The sequence below is a fragment of the Ascaphus truei genome, chromosome 4 (genome assembly GCF_040206685.1).
Source record: "Ascaphus truei isolate aAscTru1 chromosome 4, aAscTru1.hap1, whole genome shotgun sequence".
Classification (NCBI taxonomy): Eukaryota; Metazoa; Chordata; class Amphibia; order Anura; family Ascaphidae; genus Ascaphus; species Ascaphus truei.
In genome coordinates, this window is record NC_134486.1 from 359,642,677 (window position 1) to 359,662,202 (window position 19,526).

The following is a 19,526-nucleotide window of genomic DNA, read 5'->3' on the forward strand; positions in this document are numbered from 1 at the left end:
TCATCAAAAAAAATAGTATTATTTTTATTGGGAGTAATTTTCTTTGATAAATCTTGTGCTGTTTTGTTCCCGTTGTGTACCCGAGCGACTGTTTCGCGGCACTTTGCAGTTAATTAGGCCATTTTTTTCAACAAGTAATTTCAAGAGTATCAGGAGTAAAACTCTTTGCTTTTCAATGCAGTCCTGCACCCATTGGCAGTGAAAGGGTTAAGTGATGCCGATATTGTAATGTAAATATCAAGTTTCTAATATCATGACTACACATGAGCGGATTTGGGTAAACAAAATCCAAGCCTCCCTCATCTTGCAGTTCAGACCATCGTCATCTTTGATGCGTCTGAGGTCAAAACGAAGCAAAACTTTTTATATATATATATTATATATATATATATATATATATATAGTAAATAAAGGTTATTCTTGCTTTATCATACCAATTGTGTGTTATTGGGTTGTGTCCTGTGAGGGGCCCCTCCCGCTCTGTCGGGATCCCTCTCAGGTGGAAGCGTTGCATCACGAGATTGTGAATATACATATATACCCCAGGCTCTCAGTCGGAGGCTTCGGCTCCTGCAAGCAGTACAGGTATATACAGCAGTAGTAGCTTTTGTGTTCATAAGGAAACAGTGCTACTGATGCAGCGGCCGTTATTCGAACACTTCACGCGTCATGTACATCGGAATCCCGATTTGAAACCGCGGATTCCAGCCTTCCCGCACTAAGGCCTCGTTCAGGGTGCTGGCTTCGGGGGCAGGGCGTGCTGACGTGCGTGCTGCCTTGAGCAACAAAGTATTCAATTTGAATACTTGTTGTCAGGGTAGCTACTGCCCTGACTCCGAAGCCTGGAGTTGCTGCTGACGACAGCTTCAGTAAACGAAAATTTCATTTCTTGGAGCTGAAGCAGCGTCACAGGGACCAAGGCAGCCAATGAAATCATTCTTCAGAATGATTTCATGACTGCAGCTTGGATTCTTTACCCTGCCGTCTGTAGCCCCGCCCCCTCCCCAACGCTGAAAAGTCTGCTGGGGGATAATCACATGTTGCCCAGCAAACTCCCAGCACTGCCTGCCTCCCGCCCTCCCTCCGAGTCCTCAGCTGGCAACCTGAACGAGCCCTAAGATGCGAGCGCAGCGAGTGCAGAAAAACGAATTTTAGTGTTCTGGCTTTTAAAAACATGAAATTGACCCAGTAGCACAGTAGCACAGTACTGTACACATTACAATTCATCCATTTTATTGCAAACAAAGAAACAGAATCCATGCAATTCAAACAAAACATCCGCGATAAGCGCGGGTGCCTGGGGCGATTGGCCGCGTTTATGCTGCGTGGGGAACAGCAGAGAACTCAAAATTGGCGCCGTGATGTGTTCGAATAACAGCCGCTGCAATGTTATTTATTTACACACTGTATATGGTTAAAAAAACAAAAAAAACTCTTTATTAGCGTTTAGAATTTACATACAGTAAATAAAAACCAGAACGAAAACTAACAGACTTTAGGATTAAAAAGGAACAAAATAGGGCCAGTGATCTGCCAGGCACAAATCTCTTACAGATATCTAACAGATCTGCATCACATGTAAAGTGTAAAGGAAACTGAAACCTGATTGCTACTGTATGACATCACATTGAAACTGCACAGTAATTAGTAATGTTGCGTATATATTGTTTACGATTTCATCATTACTGTACATAGCACTACCACCCCACATAACCATTTAGCTGTATACTAATGCAATTTAATATCCACAATCAAAGTGTAGCAGTATCTGTATTTATTTTTTTTAAAGCATATTAAACTGCGAACCTGCAACAGTTGAGATGTACTAGGTCATGAGACAAAGAGACGTGTATTCTTTAACTTCTATTCAGACACCTGCTTTACAGCATCATTCAAAGTATCATAGACAAAGATGTGCAGTGCGCCACTATCGGACACGCACTGAACTGCAACAACACCAATAACAAGTCCGTCCAACCACAAACGAAGTCTGTGCGGTGAGATGCACAGCGAGGCCGCGGATGAGGTGTCGACAACAAAGTGCTCAGACCACACTTTTGTGCAGCTCTTGAACATAAATCATGCTTTATCTGTAATTAGAACCACACCTAACCGAAATAGGTTTCCATTATTTTCTGCTTTTATAATAGATACATTTTGTAGTTTGTTTTATTTTATTAATATGAAAGATCTTCAGCACAGCTGGTTAAAGCAACAATCCCCACAAAACATTTTTTTAAAGCTTACCTGAATGGGTTCCTGGAAGCACATCCGTGGTTCCCCCGGTGTAAGGAGACCACCTAGTTCTTGAGAGACTAGAGTCTTTTCCTGCGGCTCAGTGGAAGTTTGAGAGCTGCAAGCAGCACAATCTTTTCTTCGGCTGAGTCCCCAGTGTCCGCAGCTGAGATGACGTGCGCGGCGCACAGAAGGTACGGCCGGCCCCAGTAGCTGCCTGCGCGGCCCGGCACAGTGCTAGTGGTGTTGGAGCGCTGGCCACGTCACAGCGGCAGTTCAGCCAATGAGGGTGAACCAGCAGCGTGATGTCATGGCCGCGCCCCCGCTACGACCCTCCCCCATCGCGATCTTGTCTTTCCCCCTGCAGCTCATGCAGAAACCGCAGATCGCAGCTTTCACCCATGCACGCGCCGCCGTGCGTGCAGCAGCTGACACCGGAGCCGTAGCCTTAGAAACTGCCCGCTGCATCTCTCCCTGAAACCAGGGAATGCTGTGGTTCGGCTACCTTTGGTATTTCTCTGGTTGCAGGGTGGATAAAAGTGGTTACATAATAATGGCATAAGCTACATATTTTAATTGAAGGCTAACCAAGAGTATCTTCACCACTTTGATCCAGTCCACGAACATGGGGTTAAATGTACAGTAGAGAGTGTAAGCCACAGTACAGCAGACAAAGCATCTTGTACTATTGGTGGTCAGACTAGAAGGGGCAAGAACATATGATTAAGGGGCTTCCTGCTTATATTACCAGTGTCATGATGTTGGTGATATTTTAGAGTGCTATTTATAGTACTCATTCAGCTACAGTATCTAGAATGGCTTGCTGGTTGCACCTTGTTATCTAGAATGCCTTGCTGATGTTTTGATATTGCTCATGCTAATTGTTTTGCTTGGTTTTTTTAAAAACATTTTAAGGACATAAATAAAATATTTAGGCCATTCACGCCCCCAAATATAAAAATGCTGCATACCAATATAGAGTATTATCTTGTAGGCCCCCTCCTTTAATTTTCCATAAATCAATTCGAAATAAATTACTACTGTGACAAAAGGCTAGTTTCTTGCTTATGCAGGGTGTAAAGGGTGAAAGCTTGCTGGCCCCACGCAAAGCTAACAAAACACCTATGTCGTGATTCATCAAGCTCTTATGCGGGTATAACACTTGTTTTGGTGCTGATTGGCATTGACTTAAATGGTTGTTAATGCCGGATCAGGAGCAATACTACCCATTGGAGTTTAATAAGTCAGCCCCTTAATGTTTTCATTTTAAAGTGTGATGGTACTAGGGGTTCCTGTGTACCACTGCTTTTTGCTAACAAACTCATAGTTTTAATTTGTATTTGAAAAAAAATTGCTCCATTTTAGGAAGCCTTTGTCCCTTTCTACGTTCTAAGCATAAATATTGTCTAAATCTTCCTAAAACAAGGTTAGAATAACTTTAAAGAAAGGTAGGAGTGTTTAAGTCAGTACAGGCATACCCCCCGGTTTAAGGACACTCACTTTAAGTACACTCGCGAGTAAGTACATATTGTTCAATAGGCAAAGGCAGCTCACGCATGCGCCTGTCAGCACGTCCTGAACAGCAATACCAGCTCCCTACCTGTACCGAAGCTGTGCGCAAGCGGGCAGACTATAGAGCCTGTTACACATGCGTTATTTACATCAGTTATGCACGTATATGACGATTGCAGTACAGTACATGCATCAATAAGTGGAAAAAAGGTAGTGTTTCACTTTAAATACATTTTCGCTTTACATACATGCTCTGGTCCCATTGCGTACGTTAATGCGGGGTATGCCTGTACAGTAGCAGTTTTAAAGCAAATGTTACCATTGGCAAACACAATGAAGCACAGTGGCGGATTTCCCTTCAGACCTGATAGACCCGGGCCTAAGGCAGCACATTTTGGGGCAGCAGAATTTGGGGGCGGCATGCGCAATTGTCGCTTGCCGCCCGCGCATTCACGATTAGCGCTTGCCAGCTGCTCGTTCGCAAGCAAGCGCCAATCGCGCATGCGAGGCCAGAAATCGCCAATCGCGCATGTGCTGTCGGCAAGCACTGATGGCGCATGTGCGGGCGGCAAGCGCCAATTGCGTGGCCTGCAACGTGACATAACACGGCATTGATGGAGGATGAGGGCGGCACCAGGTAAATGCCTAAGAATGGCATTTTTCTAAATCCGCCACTGGTGAAGCATATTCTTATTCTGGTAATGCACCACTCTAAACTAGTCAAACAATCTCAATGTATCGGAATATTGATATTTACCTTTGAAAAGGTTTCAGTCCACCATTGGCGGTACAGTATGCATAATAAGAATTTGAAGGTGGCCACTAGCTGTAGACTACATAAGCATCAGCACATGTGTGCCTAACCTTTCTTTTGTAATTGACATGTTTTGCCTACCGGAAAGGTCAGGGTGTGCTGGTTGTTGGCACCTTTCTTTTATTACAGTAAGTCATGTTTGTATGTTTTACATACCTTTAGCGCTTGTGAGTACTGTAAGTATACCAGTTGTTTGGGTAACTAGCTTTAGACAATATTTTCTCCTTTATCTGCACATTGGGTACTAGGCCCATAAGGAAAGCCTTTTTTGTTGCTTTTTATAAAATTACCAATCTGGAATTCTGCGATATCCTTTATCAAAGCCTATCTTTCATTTGGAGTCTCACCTTTTTGAGGCAAACAAAAAAAGGAGGTCCTGCATGCACTATGAAAAACTACCATTACAACTACAGGATATACTAGAGCCCAAATGTCCACATTTTAAATGTGTGCATTAATAAGTTTCCCTGCAGAAATACTGTAGGTGTATACCATTAGTTGGCAAGGAAAATCTAGTTTTACTTTGTTAGTGAAACTTGCCAAGCAAAAAGAAAGATCATTTGGTAATAACCTCAATCATATGTGTGTGACTATTATGGTTTTAGTCTGCATGATGCATACTTAAAAAAAAAAATTAAGAGACTAGATATACAGTACTGTAAATTAGCATTATTACCAAAGAAATTATCAATTGCTCTTCAAATGCTTAGTGCAGTGCATGCAAACATCCACAAGGGAGTCTCAACAGAGAATTGGCTGCTTTGTTTCACAAGGTATTCCTTCTGATGAATCGAATGTGAAACTTACAGAGTGCATCATCAAGTCTGATTTTTTTTGTTTAGGGGCGGTTACAAAAAGGCATATATATATAAGGGGAGTAAAAGATTGCACATTTACCTCTCTTGCTATCAGTGAGCAAATTTGACATGATGTTGTCCATCCTAATGTTGGTGATGAAGGGACTACTTACAGCTGTCTGGGGGAACATGAGATCCATGTTGCAGGGTCTGAAGATGCCTCCTTTGTGGTGTTGGCTAGAGGTTTTTGGGTCACAGAAAATATCACCCCCAAAAAGAAATCAAGAAGATGACACTTCTTCTCAAGTGATACCCACCAGTGTCAATTACCACTTTACCAGACAGTGCAATTATAAATGTGGTTTCTGTTTTCACACAGCTAAGACATCATTTGTTCTGCCTCTAGAAGATGCCAAAAGAGGACTTTCCTTGTTAAAAGATGCAGGTACAGTAACTCCTCCGCTAATCTGCTCAGGGTCAACTGCAATGTACTTTATTGCCAGAGTCTACAGGGCTCAATCACATTAATATCTACTGTATATGGTTTGCTGTGTTGCAAGCGCCTCTTAAATTTAACTACAGTATACAGTATTATTTTTTTCAGTAATACTTTTCCCAGTATTTCTGTTTATGAAAAATAAAGAAATTATTAATTAACTCTTGCCTATAAAAAATTGATCTTAATTCTGATGAAGTTATAATTCCATAATAACTGTATTAATAATATGGTAATCAATCAAGGTTTTTGAGCTAATAATTGCTTTGCTAATGCTGTAATTAACAATGGACAGATGAGGTGGGCCAAGTGGTTCTTATTAAAGATATAGTACTGTAGGTGAATTTGTTTTGCGGATTTGGATCCACCTCGGATCGGCCAAGTCCTCTGGTCCGCGGATTTTCGCGAATCAGTCTCAAAAAGGGGGATTTATCTTTTCCAGATTTTTTTTTAGCACTGACAATCCACATAGCGAATTCCAAAATCCATTGGCAGATTTTATATATATATATATATATATATATATATATATATATATATATATATATAAAAAAAGAACAGAGAGCGCACGCCCTATAGCGTATACAAGTATTTAATAAAGGGGGGGGGGGAGGCACACTTACAACAGGTATTATAGTATTAATTTTATTTAATTTTCACAATTATTCTAAATTGATTAATCACATTCCAACTAATATTCTTACCACTACTTTTCTGTATCTCTCGGTGAAAGAATTATTGACAGGAGGGCTATGGAGAAGACAAAGGGTCTGGGGTTACTGGTCTTTCATCTTGTCTCCTCTATTGTATGTGTGTATTTCTGATAAGTGTTTATTGGTCATTCTGTGTACAGGATGGAATGTGTGATTGGGCAAGGTTTGCTCTGCGATTATCCCAGGTAAATCATGTACTCCCTAGGAATTTGGGAGAAGCAGGTATTATGGGATGGTTGCAATGTGCAATATGGAGCTTGTGGATTTGGTGAAGGGATAATGTATGCATATAAGATAAGGGTTATATGTAATGTATAAATACTGAGACTGGGATGACCCCACCTCGGATCACACTGAAACAGCTTGTTGATGTGTCATCTCCTTGTGCACTCGTAAATAAAGATTCCTTGATACTCACTGAACCTGCCTGCAGTTCTTGGTACCTGGGTGGTACCCCAGAAAAGGCTGCAATTACATCTCTCTGTCTCTCTCAGTCTGTCTGTCTGTCTCTCTCTCTGTCTGTCTGTCTCTCTGTCTCCCTCTATATATATATATATATAGTAAAGAAAGTCAGTCAGCACTCCAATAGCAATTGATATTTATAGGTGCAAGTCCCATACAGAAAGATAAGGTAACGATACCGTGTTTGTATCCACGAAATCAGGAGACCGCACTCTTTTGTTTGAGAAATAAAGCTGTATTAACAAAGCATGCACAGTACATCCAACGTTTCGGTCCCTGGAACGGGACCTTCCTCTGGGTGGTGCAGCACCACCTATGCATCGTAACCCTGGCTGGGCTTAAAGCTGTGACCATGCCGCAAGCTTAAGCCTATAGGGAACCATGTTAAAATGGTTTTGAAGCAAAAGGTGACACTGGGTGCCCATTTGCATGTCATTTCCCTGAATCCCTTGCTGCAGTGGAAGTGCTGTGTGCTGGGTGATAATGGTGAAAGGCGGGGTTGAAGACCTGTCTAAGACATGCAAATGAGCATACAGGAATATTTGCTATATATATATATATACACACACACTGCTTTCTTTTGACACATGTTGAATAACTGTGCAAATCTGTACTATACTTTTGGTGAATTGAGACTATTTGTGCTTGTTTTTACCTCCATCTCCAATTTCATTGTTAACAATTTAGAATTGTATCTTTTTTTTTTAATAACAAGCACTAAGCCACATTCAAAGCTAGAAATCCCCTTATGGCCTTTACACTTTCTGGGTGTAGAATATGTATTCTGGTGCAGGAAAGTGCCTAATGACACTAATCTCTCTCTTTCTCTCTCTCTCTCTCTCTCTCTCTCTCTCTCTCTCTCTCTCTCTCTCTCTCTCTCTCTCTCTCTCTCTCTCTCTCTCTCTCTCTCTCTGAAATAATGTTTGTGTGTGTATTTGTGCCCCCTGTGATTGGTCAGCGGACGGCCACAGCTCATTGGCCTGCGGTGTGGGTTGACGTCACAACAGGGCGTGACAGTCACACCACCCACACCCGGCCACCGCGCCTAACCTCATCCCGCCGCCCCTCACACCCTCTAGCACGGGCGGCACGCTGCCTCACCTCAATCCGCCGACCCTCACACCCTCTAGCACGGGCGGCACGCTGCCTCACCTCAATCCGCCGCCCCTCACACCCTCCAGCACGAGCGGCACGCCGCCTTACCTCAACCCACCGCCCCTCACACCCTCCAGCATGAGAGGCACGCCGCCTCACCTCAACCCGCTGCCCCTCACACCCTCCAGCATGCCACCTCACCTCAACCCGCTGCCCCTCAAACCCTCCAGCACGAGCGGCACGCTGCCTCACCTCAACCCGCCGCCCCTCACACCCTACACCCTCCCGCCTCACATCGCCGCCGGCTCCCGCATCACCCGCTGCCTCCCGCCTCACCCGCGGAGCGCCAGGGACCGGGGTAGGTGGGGGTAGAACGAGTGGCGGCTCCCGCATCACCCACCGCCGCACTGCCTCCCAACTCACCGCCGCTGTGAAGAGGGGGGGGGGGGAACTGGGGGGAAAACCCAGCTGTCAAGGGGGGTAAATCCCAGGCAACGCCGGGTATATCAGCTAGTAATACATATGGGAGAAAGTGGCTAGTTTAAGTGAACTACCCACTTTACAAGCCCCTCTCATAGTGAACAGGGTATATTATTGTTTAAGCTATTATCAAAAGATCTGGGAACAAATATATAAGAATGTACAACAATGAATGCAAAAAAAAACAACCTTTTTTTTCCTTTGGAGGCTATGGCGGATGTAAAACTTCCACAATGCTTCCTCTCCTTATTTCTATCATGGGGGTAACTTACCAATGGAATTGTGTAATATTATCTCACATTTTTACATTTGTCAAACATAATTGACTTATGTCATTCCTATCCATTTACATGCTCAGAGGCGTAATACTGTATGCTTGCCTCTGCACCAGTATTTTCTTATTATTTGATCATGACTTAAACGTTTTATGTTCTATGTATGTTTTTAGATACTATCCCAGCACAACAATTAATAGGAAGTTACAGTACAGTGGGTGGGCTTTTTTTTTAACATGCCACATTAATAATATAATAGTTGTTTAAGGTACTGTGCTGCAAGTTAATTCAGTTTCACTAACTGTGTCAGAAATAACAGTGATGTTAAACTTCAGAAAATGGTACTGCTTGTTGGAGACTTTTATACCATGTACAGTACTTCATGACGGATCAAATAAAATGCACTTTTATCCTGTCTGCTAGGTATGGAAAAGGTAAATTTTTCCGGAGGTGAACCATTTCTGCAAGAAAGAGGAAACTTTGTTGGAAAGCTGGTTCAGTTCTGCAAACAGGAGCTGAAACTCGCAAGTGTCAGTATTGTGAGCAACGGAAGTTTGATCACAGAGAGGTGGTTCAAAATGTATGGTGAGTGATTCAGCTATTACGGGTCTAGGTGTCAGTATAGTGCTGCATGTTCATCAACGTATTAAAAAGAAGCCTAATTGTAGTTGATGACAGCTCTTAATTAAAAATAAAATACCTTTACACGTCAACACACAGGTCATATGAACATGCAACATAGAATTACATTGCAATAAAGTCTCTTGGCTGCAAAAGTGGGGCAAAACCAGCCAACATAATTGCACCAGATTTATGAAACTAACAACTCCAATTGTTTCAATTGGATACTTTTTCTTTGATAAATTTGGTGCTTTCTAAAGTTGTGCCCAGCAGACCTCAAATATCACAAAAACAAACGTATACAAACTTGACAAGAAACACATCTCGCATATTAATCCAAAATGTGATAATGTTTTAATATTAATATGTTTTTATACAGCATTGTAGTGTGCCATGCATCCTAGGCCCATATTATTTACAATTTAATTTCACAGGCAAGAAAATAGGGAGATAATGTGACTGAGTTACACTTTTACAAATTCAACTAGTTATGTGTTGCGAAATGTATTATTATCTGAATTTGAATCTGTTAGTGAAAGACTTGCAAAATCATTAAGATAAAATAATTTGTCCATAAATGGGGTTTAGCCAGCAAATGTTTTTACTGTGTAGAATTATAAAAGTTACATCTTAAAATAGTTTTGGCTTTTTTACTTTTGATACTGACTTGACTGTGTTTTGTAAAATATATTCCTATACCTCTTGCACTAGGTACACGTAGAGCAGGGGCGGCCAAATCCAGTCCTCAAGGGCCACCGAAAGGTCAGGTTTCAAGGATACCACTGCTTCACCACAGTAAGAATGACCGAGCCACTGATTGAGCCATCTGAGCTGAAGCAGGGATATTCCTAATGCCTGGCCTGTTGGTGGCCCTGGAAGCCTGGAGTTGGCCACACCTCACAAGAACCCAATATAATCTAATATCTTAATTTTCAGGTGAACATCTGGACATTCTTGCCGTGTCCTGTGACAGCTTTGACGAAGAAGTCAACAAGTTAATTGGCCGTGGTCAGGGGAAGAGAAATCATGTAGACAATTTGATGAAGATAACAAAGTGGTGCCGGGACTATAACGTGGCTTTTAAAATAAATTCTGTCATTAACCGCTATAATGTTGACGAGTGCATGAGAAATGAAATTATGGCAATAAATCCAATACGCTGGAAGGTAGGCAACAAAACTACAATAAACCACTTTTTATTTATGAATGAATGAAATGCTGAATCAAGGCGAGTTTAACACATACACGTTTCAAAAAAGTAAATGTAGTTTGTTAGCACAGATACAATTAGGATAATAGTACAGTGTTGCCTCAGTGTGAAGAGGGCAAACACCTGGTCAAGACAAATGATCCCTCCTAAGGCACTGGTATATATACCTGCAGCAAGCAGTATCCCTATTCCATTCTTACATCATGCATACTCAATTTGACCCCAACCCTAGCTGTATCTTCTTGTCAGATTGTCACGCGGTCCCCCGGCATTTAATTTAAATGCTTTGGGGAAGAAAGCGGGGCATCTGTAAGCGCCGCGCCACCCCCAGAAAATCGCACGCCCCCCGGTTTGCACATCCCTGTCTTAAGGTACATGTACTGTAACAGCAAGACGAATAAGCATTTTCAGTACAGCATATTGCAATAATGGAATGTATGGAATGTCCTTATATTATTTAAAGGTTAAACTGTAGTATTCCAAAGGCTGGTGCAGTTAATAATTAATTTAACTTTGATCTGCAGGTATTCCAGTGTCTTATAATTGAAGGTGAAAATTGTGGAGAAGATGCTTTGAGGCAAGCTGAGACATTTCTCATAAGTAAAGAAGAGTTTAAACATTTTCTGGATCGCCATAAGGACATTAAATGCTTGGTCCCTGAGTCAAATCAGCAGGTACAAACTTGTGTTTAATTGGGGCCTATTTATTAACCTTTTCAGTGGCCTCTTGATTTACGCAAATGCTCATTTTCTAGGGGATGATCAGACTGACCGCTCCAATAGAGCGTCCATCTGAACAAAATAGATGTGGTCCATTTCTTTGACCTGTGGACTAGCCACATCACATGATTGCACAGATGCAGAAGTGCAAGGGTTACAGTGGTACCCTGGTGCTGTGGGACTTCCAGCACTGAAAAGGTTAAACATCTTGCCATATTCATTCAACAATTCTCACGTGCCCAAACTGTGCCATAAGTGGGGTTTTGTTTTTGAAGAAATGTCATTTTTACTTGTCAATTAAAGCTGCAGTTCAGTCAATATCCTGCATGTGTGTTTTTTTTAATAAATCAGTTCTGTAGTAAGAAAAAAATACTTTTAGCATTTTCTGTTTTAAAAAAAACAACTTTGAAAGACCAATTTTCTTGTATTCTATTTTAACAGCCATTTGCTAAGGCACTGCCCCTTCATGTCCTGTCACAAGCCCTGGCACACCCCTTTGTCAGCCCTGCCCTCCCTCTAGCACTTGTCAGTGCAGGAATGCTCATGAATATTCATGAGCTTCCACTGACAGACAAGCAGATTATAAACAAATCCCAGCTTTTAATATGTCACCAAATTTCGACCTATCAATACATGGAGAACGAATTGACCTGCAGCTATACAGTTCTTTAGGTAATTAGAGATTGCACACATGAAACTATTGAAGTAAAAAAATAAATGTAAAAAAAAAAAAAGACTGAACTGCAGCTTTAAAGCTGCAGTTCAGTCAATATCCTGCATGTTTTTTTTTTTTTTTAATAAATCAGTTCTGTAGTAAGAAAAAATACTTTTAGCATTTTCTGTTTTAAAAAAAACAACTTTGAATGACCAATTTTCTTGTATTTTATTTTAACAGCCATTTGCTAAGGCACTGCCCCTTCTTGTCCTGTCACAAGCTCTGGCACACCCCTTTGTCAGCCCTGCCCTCCCTCTAGCACTTGTCAATGCAGCAGTGCTCATGAATATTCATGAGCTTCCACTGACAGACAAGCAGATTATAAACAAATCCCAGCTTTTAATATGTCACCAAATTTCGACCTATCAATACATGGAAAACGAATTGACCTGCAGCTATACAGTTCTTTAGGTAATTAGAGATTGCACACATGAAACTATTGAAGTAAAAAAATAAATGTAAAAAAAAAAAAAAAAAAAGACAACTGCAGCTTTAAGGTATGTGCGATAAAACGTTTTTAGCATTTGCTCTCAATGGTACAATTAAAAAAGTATCCTTAAAGCGGATTCTATCCAATTGAAACTAGCCTGGAATCCATGGCTGGACTGCAGTCCTACAGTAGGTCCTTTGTTAAAAATATACATTTTCCACGTAATCTACTAGTTAAAGCGCAGGAGAGGGAAGAAAAGTGAGAAATAGGAAGAGGGAGAGTGACATTTTCCTCCCTTCATAGGCTTGGTCCCTGCTGGCTGCTGCAGCGCTCGCTATGGCGGGCGCTGCGGGGACAAGAGCAGCCCCTCAATGGGGCTGGGCCCGCTGCGAATGGCGGCTGCCGGCTGCCGCGCGGTGCGTCACCAGCCTCGCAGGTGTTTGTGCAGCGCAGGCACTGGGGCTGTAGCCTAATACAATATAATGCCATTACTAGTTAACCTAATCAACTTGTGGTGAGAAAAAAGTAGTGCAAAAATCCTTCTTATTTTGAGCACGTCCCAACAAGTTGAATTCATTGTCAGTGTTGTATAAGGAAAACTGGAAATTAATTTTTATATTTAAAAAAAGCATTCCAACTAAAAAATATTGAATGCAGCTTTAGTGACAAAAGTGGTCTGTTTTGGAGATATGATAATATGTGGTTCTCGCCACAAGTTGAATATGTTAAAATATTAGTGGTACAGTACTATATATAAGGAGAGAGGTAAATTAACTCTACTGTAACTCTCAAAGTTTCCTTTAAAAATTGTTGGCACAAGTATGCTAGTATTGCTATGGCGTTTCAGTAACAAAGGTATACGAAGAGACTGGTCCTTAAGAAGATATGGGTGATGAAACTGATAATGTAATTTGGGCTCAGTAAGCAAATTGGTATAAGCTAATACAATTGTTGAAATGTTCTCATAACAATGTCCTTTCTTTTTATGGTATGTTGCAGATGCGTGACTCGTACCTCATCTTGGATGAATATGTAAGTTGTTTTTTTTTTTTTAAATCAAACTTTTTGAAAGTATTGATAGCCATAGCGAATTATTACTGTATTTTGGATGGAGACTATACAGATGTAGCCACCTTGTTGGAACCCGTGACGCTCTGCAGGGGCACATACTGTACACAATGCACCGTGCAGCCATTGTTTTTTATCAGCCACCCTTGGGAAGGGGACAGGCCTATCCTGCTATTTCACCCACAGGAGTGTGCCGTGGGTTGCAGTTACATTGCCTACAATTGTACCTTCTTTTTTGAGAAAGTTCTCTGGGTCACAGGCAATATAAAGCAAGTCATAACATCTGTGTCACACAACTATATGTTGTTTTTAATTGTAATGTTTTCTGCTGCACAACGCACTTCCCCATTCCTTATACTGTATGATGCACAGAAATTATTATTCTTTTTGTGCTTCTTACTTTGTTTCGCAATTTTGGTTTCAGATGCGTTTTTTGGACTGTAGACAAGGACGAAAAGATCCCTCCAAATCGATCCTGGATGTTGGTGTTGAAAATGCAATCAAGTTCAGCGGATTTGATGAGAATATGTTTTTTAAAAGAGGAGGAAAATATGTGTGGAGCAAAGCAGATTTAAGGCTGGATTGGTGAATACAATTTCTTCTCACAAAATGGACTTAACATACAGATGTAGCCTAACTGACTGTCTCCAGAGTCGTGTCTGACAAAGCAAAAAGCCTCGGCTCCAGAAACGCGCCTACTTCTAAACATAGAGGATATTAAACAAATAATGGGAGGGAGGATAGGCGGGTGGGGATAAACTGATTTTTATTAATACCCCACTCCTCAGTGCCAGCTCTATTTATAGCCCACCCTAACTGTCAACTTACCCGCAAGCTACCACTATTGCACACAACTCCTGTGGTAGACAATCAGCACGTTCAAGCGCACAGGTCATTGACCAATTGGCAACTATCAAGTGGCACATTCCTTTAATGGGCCATTGGCAAATAACTACGGGCAAGCGTCTTCATGGACGTGCCGCCCCTTGGCCTAGAGCAGGGGTGGGCAAAATATGGCACATGGGCGACATCCAACACGTCAAACCATTCTCTGGCCCGCCCTCTCTCCAAACCTCTCTCAACACAGCTGCAAGAGCAGCAGCGACAAGAGAGAGTGGCGGTGGCTGCCCACCCAGTTGAGGCCTAATATGTAAGTTAGACCCCACCGGATGGGTGAGAGACTGGGGGAGAGGTGATAGAAGGGGGTAGAGGGGAGAGAGAAAGGGGAGGGGTGAGAGAGAAGGGAAGAGGAAAAAAGGGGAATAGGCAGAAATGAGAGAAGGGGGAGGTAGAGAGAAGTGGGTGGGAAGGGGAGAGAAGTGAGGAGGTGAAGAGTGAGCGAAAGGAGGGAGATGAGTGAATGAAGTACAGTAAGAGAAAGGGGGCATGTATGGGAAATGCAGGTGAGAAGATTAGGAGAAGCTGGTGAGGAGGGGAGCATATGGGGAAGAAACAGGTGAGGACATGTGGGGGAGAAGCTAGTATGGAGAAGAGCATGTGGGGCCACATCATTAATCTACATTAAGTGTGTGGCCCCCAAAGTTTGCCAAATCTCGGGAAATGGACCATCAGCCAAAATAATTGCCCACCCTCAGCCCAGAGCCAAATTGTCAGCTCATGCTCAACGTCTTTTTTTTTTTTTTTTATTCTAATGCTTTAGTTTATAAATTAATACACCTTTGGCCCAGTATTAAAATAGCGGTCTAGTCATATAGTGTAAGTAATAGGGTCACGGCTGATGTGATTAAATATATTCGTAGTCCAACATCTCTGCCTAAAAATTGTTCTGTTGATTGTAGCTTTTAAACCAACCATGTTGTGCTTTCTACAAAGATGCTTTCTTTTAAGTTTAATGTGGATGCATTAGATATATATTTTCTTATAAATGTGTAGACTTAATATTTTTTTTAAAGGCAGTTGCCTCAACAAAACATAGATATATGTTTTCTTTAATTTACAATGATAAATGCAATAATAGTACATTCATTTTCTCTGCTACCTACGTACCACCTTTATATTGGCCTGGAGAAATGCCTGGCTGATAACATGTATTAATAGTATTACAGATGTGTTTGTTTAATTTATAAATATAATTAAATTATTTTTTTGAACTTGTATTATATAATGTATTTTTGTAATTTCCCTCACCTGGATCAGAATAAAAAGATTTTAATATCCCTTATTAGTTTTATAACATCAGTTGTATCTATATGCGCCACACATGGTACTTGCTGTTCGATATGTCAATGTGTTATGCTGTGTATTGTACAATATACATAAATAATGCAGTATCTTTGCGGTTTATTCTATGACACCTCATTATGTGACTTTCAATAATTTTGTAATTTGCGCTATTTTAATGCAGCAGTCCCACCAGAATTGTATAAATATGTCTGTATGGGTGAGAGAGGAAAAATCATAAAGGATTTGTGATATAAATGTGGGGAAAAAATATATATATATAAAGATAAAGGAGGACTGTTCACAGCTAGACTAAATGGTACAGTATATAAAGATGTATGGAAATTGTCTCCCTTAGACTATCAAGTTGGAGAACAGAGCCGAGGTTGCTCTACGACATTCAGACCTTACCGTTCATCATCCCTCTTACATACATTAGAGATCTGCAATACAGATTCTTTCCATTTATTTTGCAAAATAAGAGACCCAGACTGGCGAGATCAGCCCTCCTTTGTCTTTGATGGCAAATTGCACCACCATATGCATTGCACGATCTATACCCCAACATATGCCAAACTGTACCTGTGCTAGTGGTAAAACCAGATAGTACACAGATCACACAGATTATGGATTAGATTGATAGATTACATTGATTTTTACTTTTGTACTTCCTCGAGTGGGCAGTTCAAGGTATCAGAATGAAAACTAATAATGCTACCTTTTCAGACATAGAAAGAAGGAGAAACAGGACACGTTCTCTTGATTTTTCACTTTTTGGTGGAAATGAACCAGCTATACCGGACTTTGATGTGGAATTTCCAAGTAAATTATAACACAATTTAGAGAAACCTCTGGTACAAGAAATTAAATGTTGGTCTGATATGATATCCTTAGAAAACTATGTTAAACATAGAGTATCCCCAGAGTCTTTAGGATTACAAAGAAACCGTCATTTGAAATCCAAGATGTGGATTTTCAGATGGAATGAGACAATATTTTAGATGATTGTTCCATGAAATTAATGACACTTACGGTAGTGTTATGCATGCAGGGGAGAGAATACAGATTTTATAAAAGGAAATTACAAAATTGGGTACAAAATTAGAAATGTAGAGAGATGAACCTGTCTTCCAACAAATAGAATTGGAAATGAAATCTAAAATGGACAAATTGGAGACAGATTATCTTCGTGAAACATAAAAAGTTTGTTAGAGGCTATTATATAAATTAGACTATGACAATAATAGGTAGAGAAATTGGATTAATTTGGATATCACAACCAGATTGATAGAAAATAACTCCTTTGTGAAACCATTCAATAATTATGTTAATATAAATTAATTATATATCCAAACAAATACAAATAATAGAAGTGTAAATCCTACAGTATGTTTCAAAAACAACCAAGAGGGACACACTATAAGCAGAGATCCTCTTATGGGCACAATTGGAGAAATAGAGATCATGAAAATTATCAAACCAGGAGGAATTTCCACCATATGTTAGGTGGTGCAGATAAATATATATTCATCCCACAATAGATTTGGCAGCTAGACCAAAATTTGGCACACAAACTCAAGCCTATAATTCATGTTTTTTAGATTGAAGCCCCAGGGAGAAAAAGAGAATGAAATCCCCACAAAGGGAGCAGAGGGAAACCCAGGCCCTGAATGGGGAAAAAAGAGGAATTGAAGAACACAGAGGGAAGGGAGGTGGGAATACAAGAAAGCAAACTTTTTTTTTTATATAAAGTACATTCTAACAATTAGGTTTAAAAAATATTTATGTATATGTGAGTACTTGACAAAGTGGATATGTGATAATAAAAATAATGAAACTTATAAAACAAACAACATTACCACAAAATGTTACCTAACAGTGAGATTAATTATTTCTACTCACCCACCAGCCAACCATGGCCAAAATGACCCGTTTCAAATGCATGGAAGACTGATGAGTTCCTCAGGATAAAGGAATCATGGCTGGAACCCAGGAATCTGGCTACCACATTCAGAAATTTCCTGTTGGCATCACATACGACCTGTACATTGATGGAGTGAAAGTGTTTCCTATTACGGTACACATGCTCATCTACAGTCAGCAGGGTCAAAGCAACATGTGTGTAATCGATTGCACCCATCACGCATGTTAGTTCGGTTATGGTGTAAAAGCTATTCCCGAGTTCCAGCCACTCTGTCTGCTCTCTAGGAAAATGTATATAATTCCTAGCGCGTCTAGTCAGTGCACATAGAAACTGGCTAAGGGCCGCGAGAATGACGACAGCGAGACCACGCCTACTATGCCCACAGTTGTCTGAAAAGACGCAGAAGCAGGAAAATGTAATGAGCACAGCATTTTAACAAGGCCAGGGACTACACGACCTCTGGCTGTTACAAAAGCTAAATCTTCTCTTAATTCTTCATAAAGAGATAAAATTGCTGCTGGACTCATGCGATATCGCCTAATTATCTCCTCCTCCGTAAGCCCACCCAAAAAGTTCGCTTACGATATAGACGTGGACGGGCCACCACGTCTCTCCTGTCACCTCTCCCTCTCCTCTCTCCCGTCTCTCCTCCAAAACTAGTCTTCTCCTTCTTAACATTATCTCCTCTATCTCCATCCCCATTTCAGCAAACGCCATCTCTACCTTGAAGTAAATGTGCAATTAGCTTCATTTAAGTAGCTATGTGTGTAGGTCACGTGACTTAATTAATTTTAATTAGTTACAAAAGTAATTAAAAAACATTAATATATAAATTCAATGTGTGTCTAGAAAATATGAATATGTATTAATTAGCTATTCGAATGTATTATAATATGAAATATTTTTTACATGTGACGTCAATATTAATGTAACAGGGTATGTCCAGCCGTACCTGTTTCTCCCCACATAGTGTATCTGCTATGTAAATCCTGTTAAGATCCAGGCATTAGCAGGTTAATCTGTGGGCCCTTGACCACCCTTCCAGCTTCCCCAGAAAGTGAAGGAAGGTAGGTGATGTCTCATGGCCTGTGTACAGCCCCTTGTAGATGGGTACAGTCCATGAGCCTGCCCCTTCCAGAAGTTTCTAAGGGAGTAGGCTAGAGTTAGAGGCAGTCTTTCTCTCCCCCTGGGAGAGAGAGGAGCTAAGAGAGACTTCCCCTCAGCCTTGAGAGGGGGAGGTTGTGATCCCCTCTGCTCCTCTTGGAGTGAGGTGGTGGAAGGAGTGTGTGGGTGGGAGGAGCCTGATCCCTGGCTAGGGTGAAAAGAGGGAGAAGAGATGGTGAGTACTATGAGTCTTCCCCATTATGGGGTAAGCTTGTTCACTTGGTTGGCTAGTCAAGACCATCTGGAGCAGTGGAAGTAAAGCACCGACCAGAAGTCCTGGGGCATATGCAGAAGAGTATGCTGCTAAGCTGTGTGATGATGAATAAAGACCCTGCAATTATACCACAGCCTAAGGTGTCAGTTCCTGGGCTGAGAGAAGGTATGTGTGTAGTGATGGATGCTGACGCCTACACTGTGGGAGCCATCGCTACTGGAGGCGCTGATAACACCAAGATGAACCAGAATCCTATAAGAACCAGTCCTATCAAGTCTCATAACATCAAGCAGACCACTCAGACCTCCTGCGAACAAACAGGTGAAGCATCAAACAGCAAGGTAATGCGCTCCTTTCCCACATACTGGCCAATAAGTGAGGTGGGGGGGAGGGTGGGGGGG

The 19,526-nt window shown here is 41.2% G+C and overlaps 1 protein-coding gene across 1 annotated transcript; it reads left to right on the forward strand.

Moving 5' to 3' along the window:
* Positions 1-5,463: 5,463 nt before the first annotated feature.
* RSAD2 (radical S-adenosyl methionine domain containing 2) lies at positions 5,464-15,914 on the forward strand. Its single transcript, XM_075598304.1, has 6 exons — positions 5,464-5,803; positions 9,303-9,464; positions 10,437-10,666; positions 11,235-11,384; positions 13,574-13,606; positions 14,067-15,914. Exons 1-6 carry the CDS (start codon positions 5,488-5,490, stop codon positions 14,229-14,231), a joined length of 1,056 nt encoding a protein of 351 aa, XP_075454419.1. The 5' UTR covers positions 5,464-5,487; the 3' UTR covers positions 14,232-15,914.
* Positions 15,915-19,526: the final 3,612 nt, after the last annotated feature.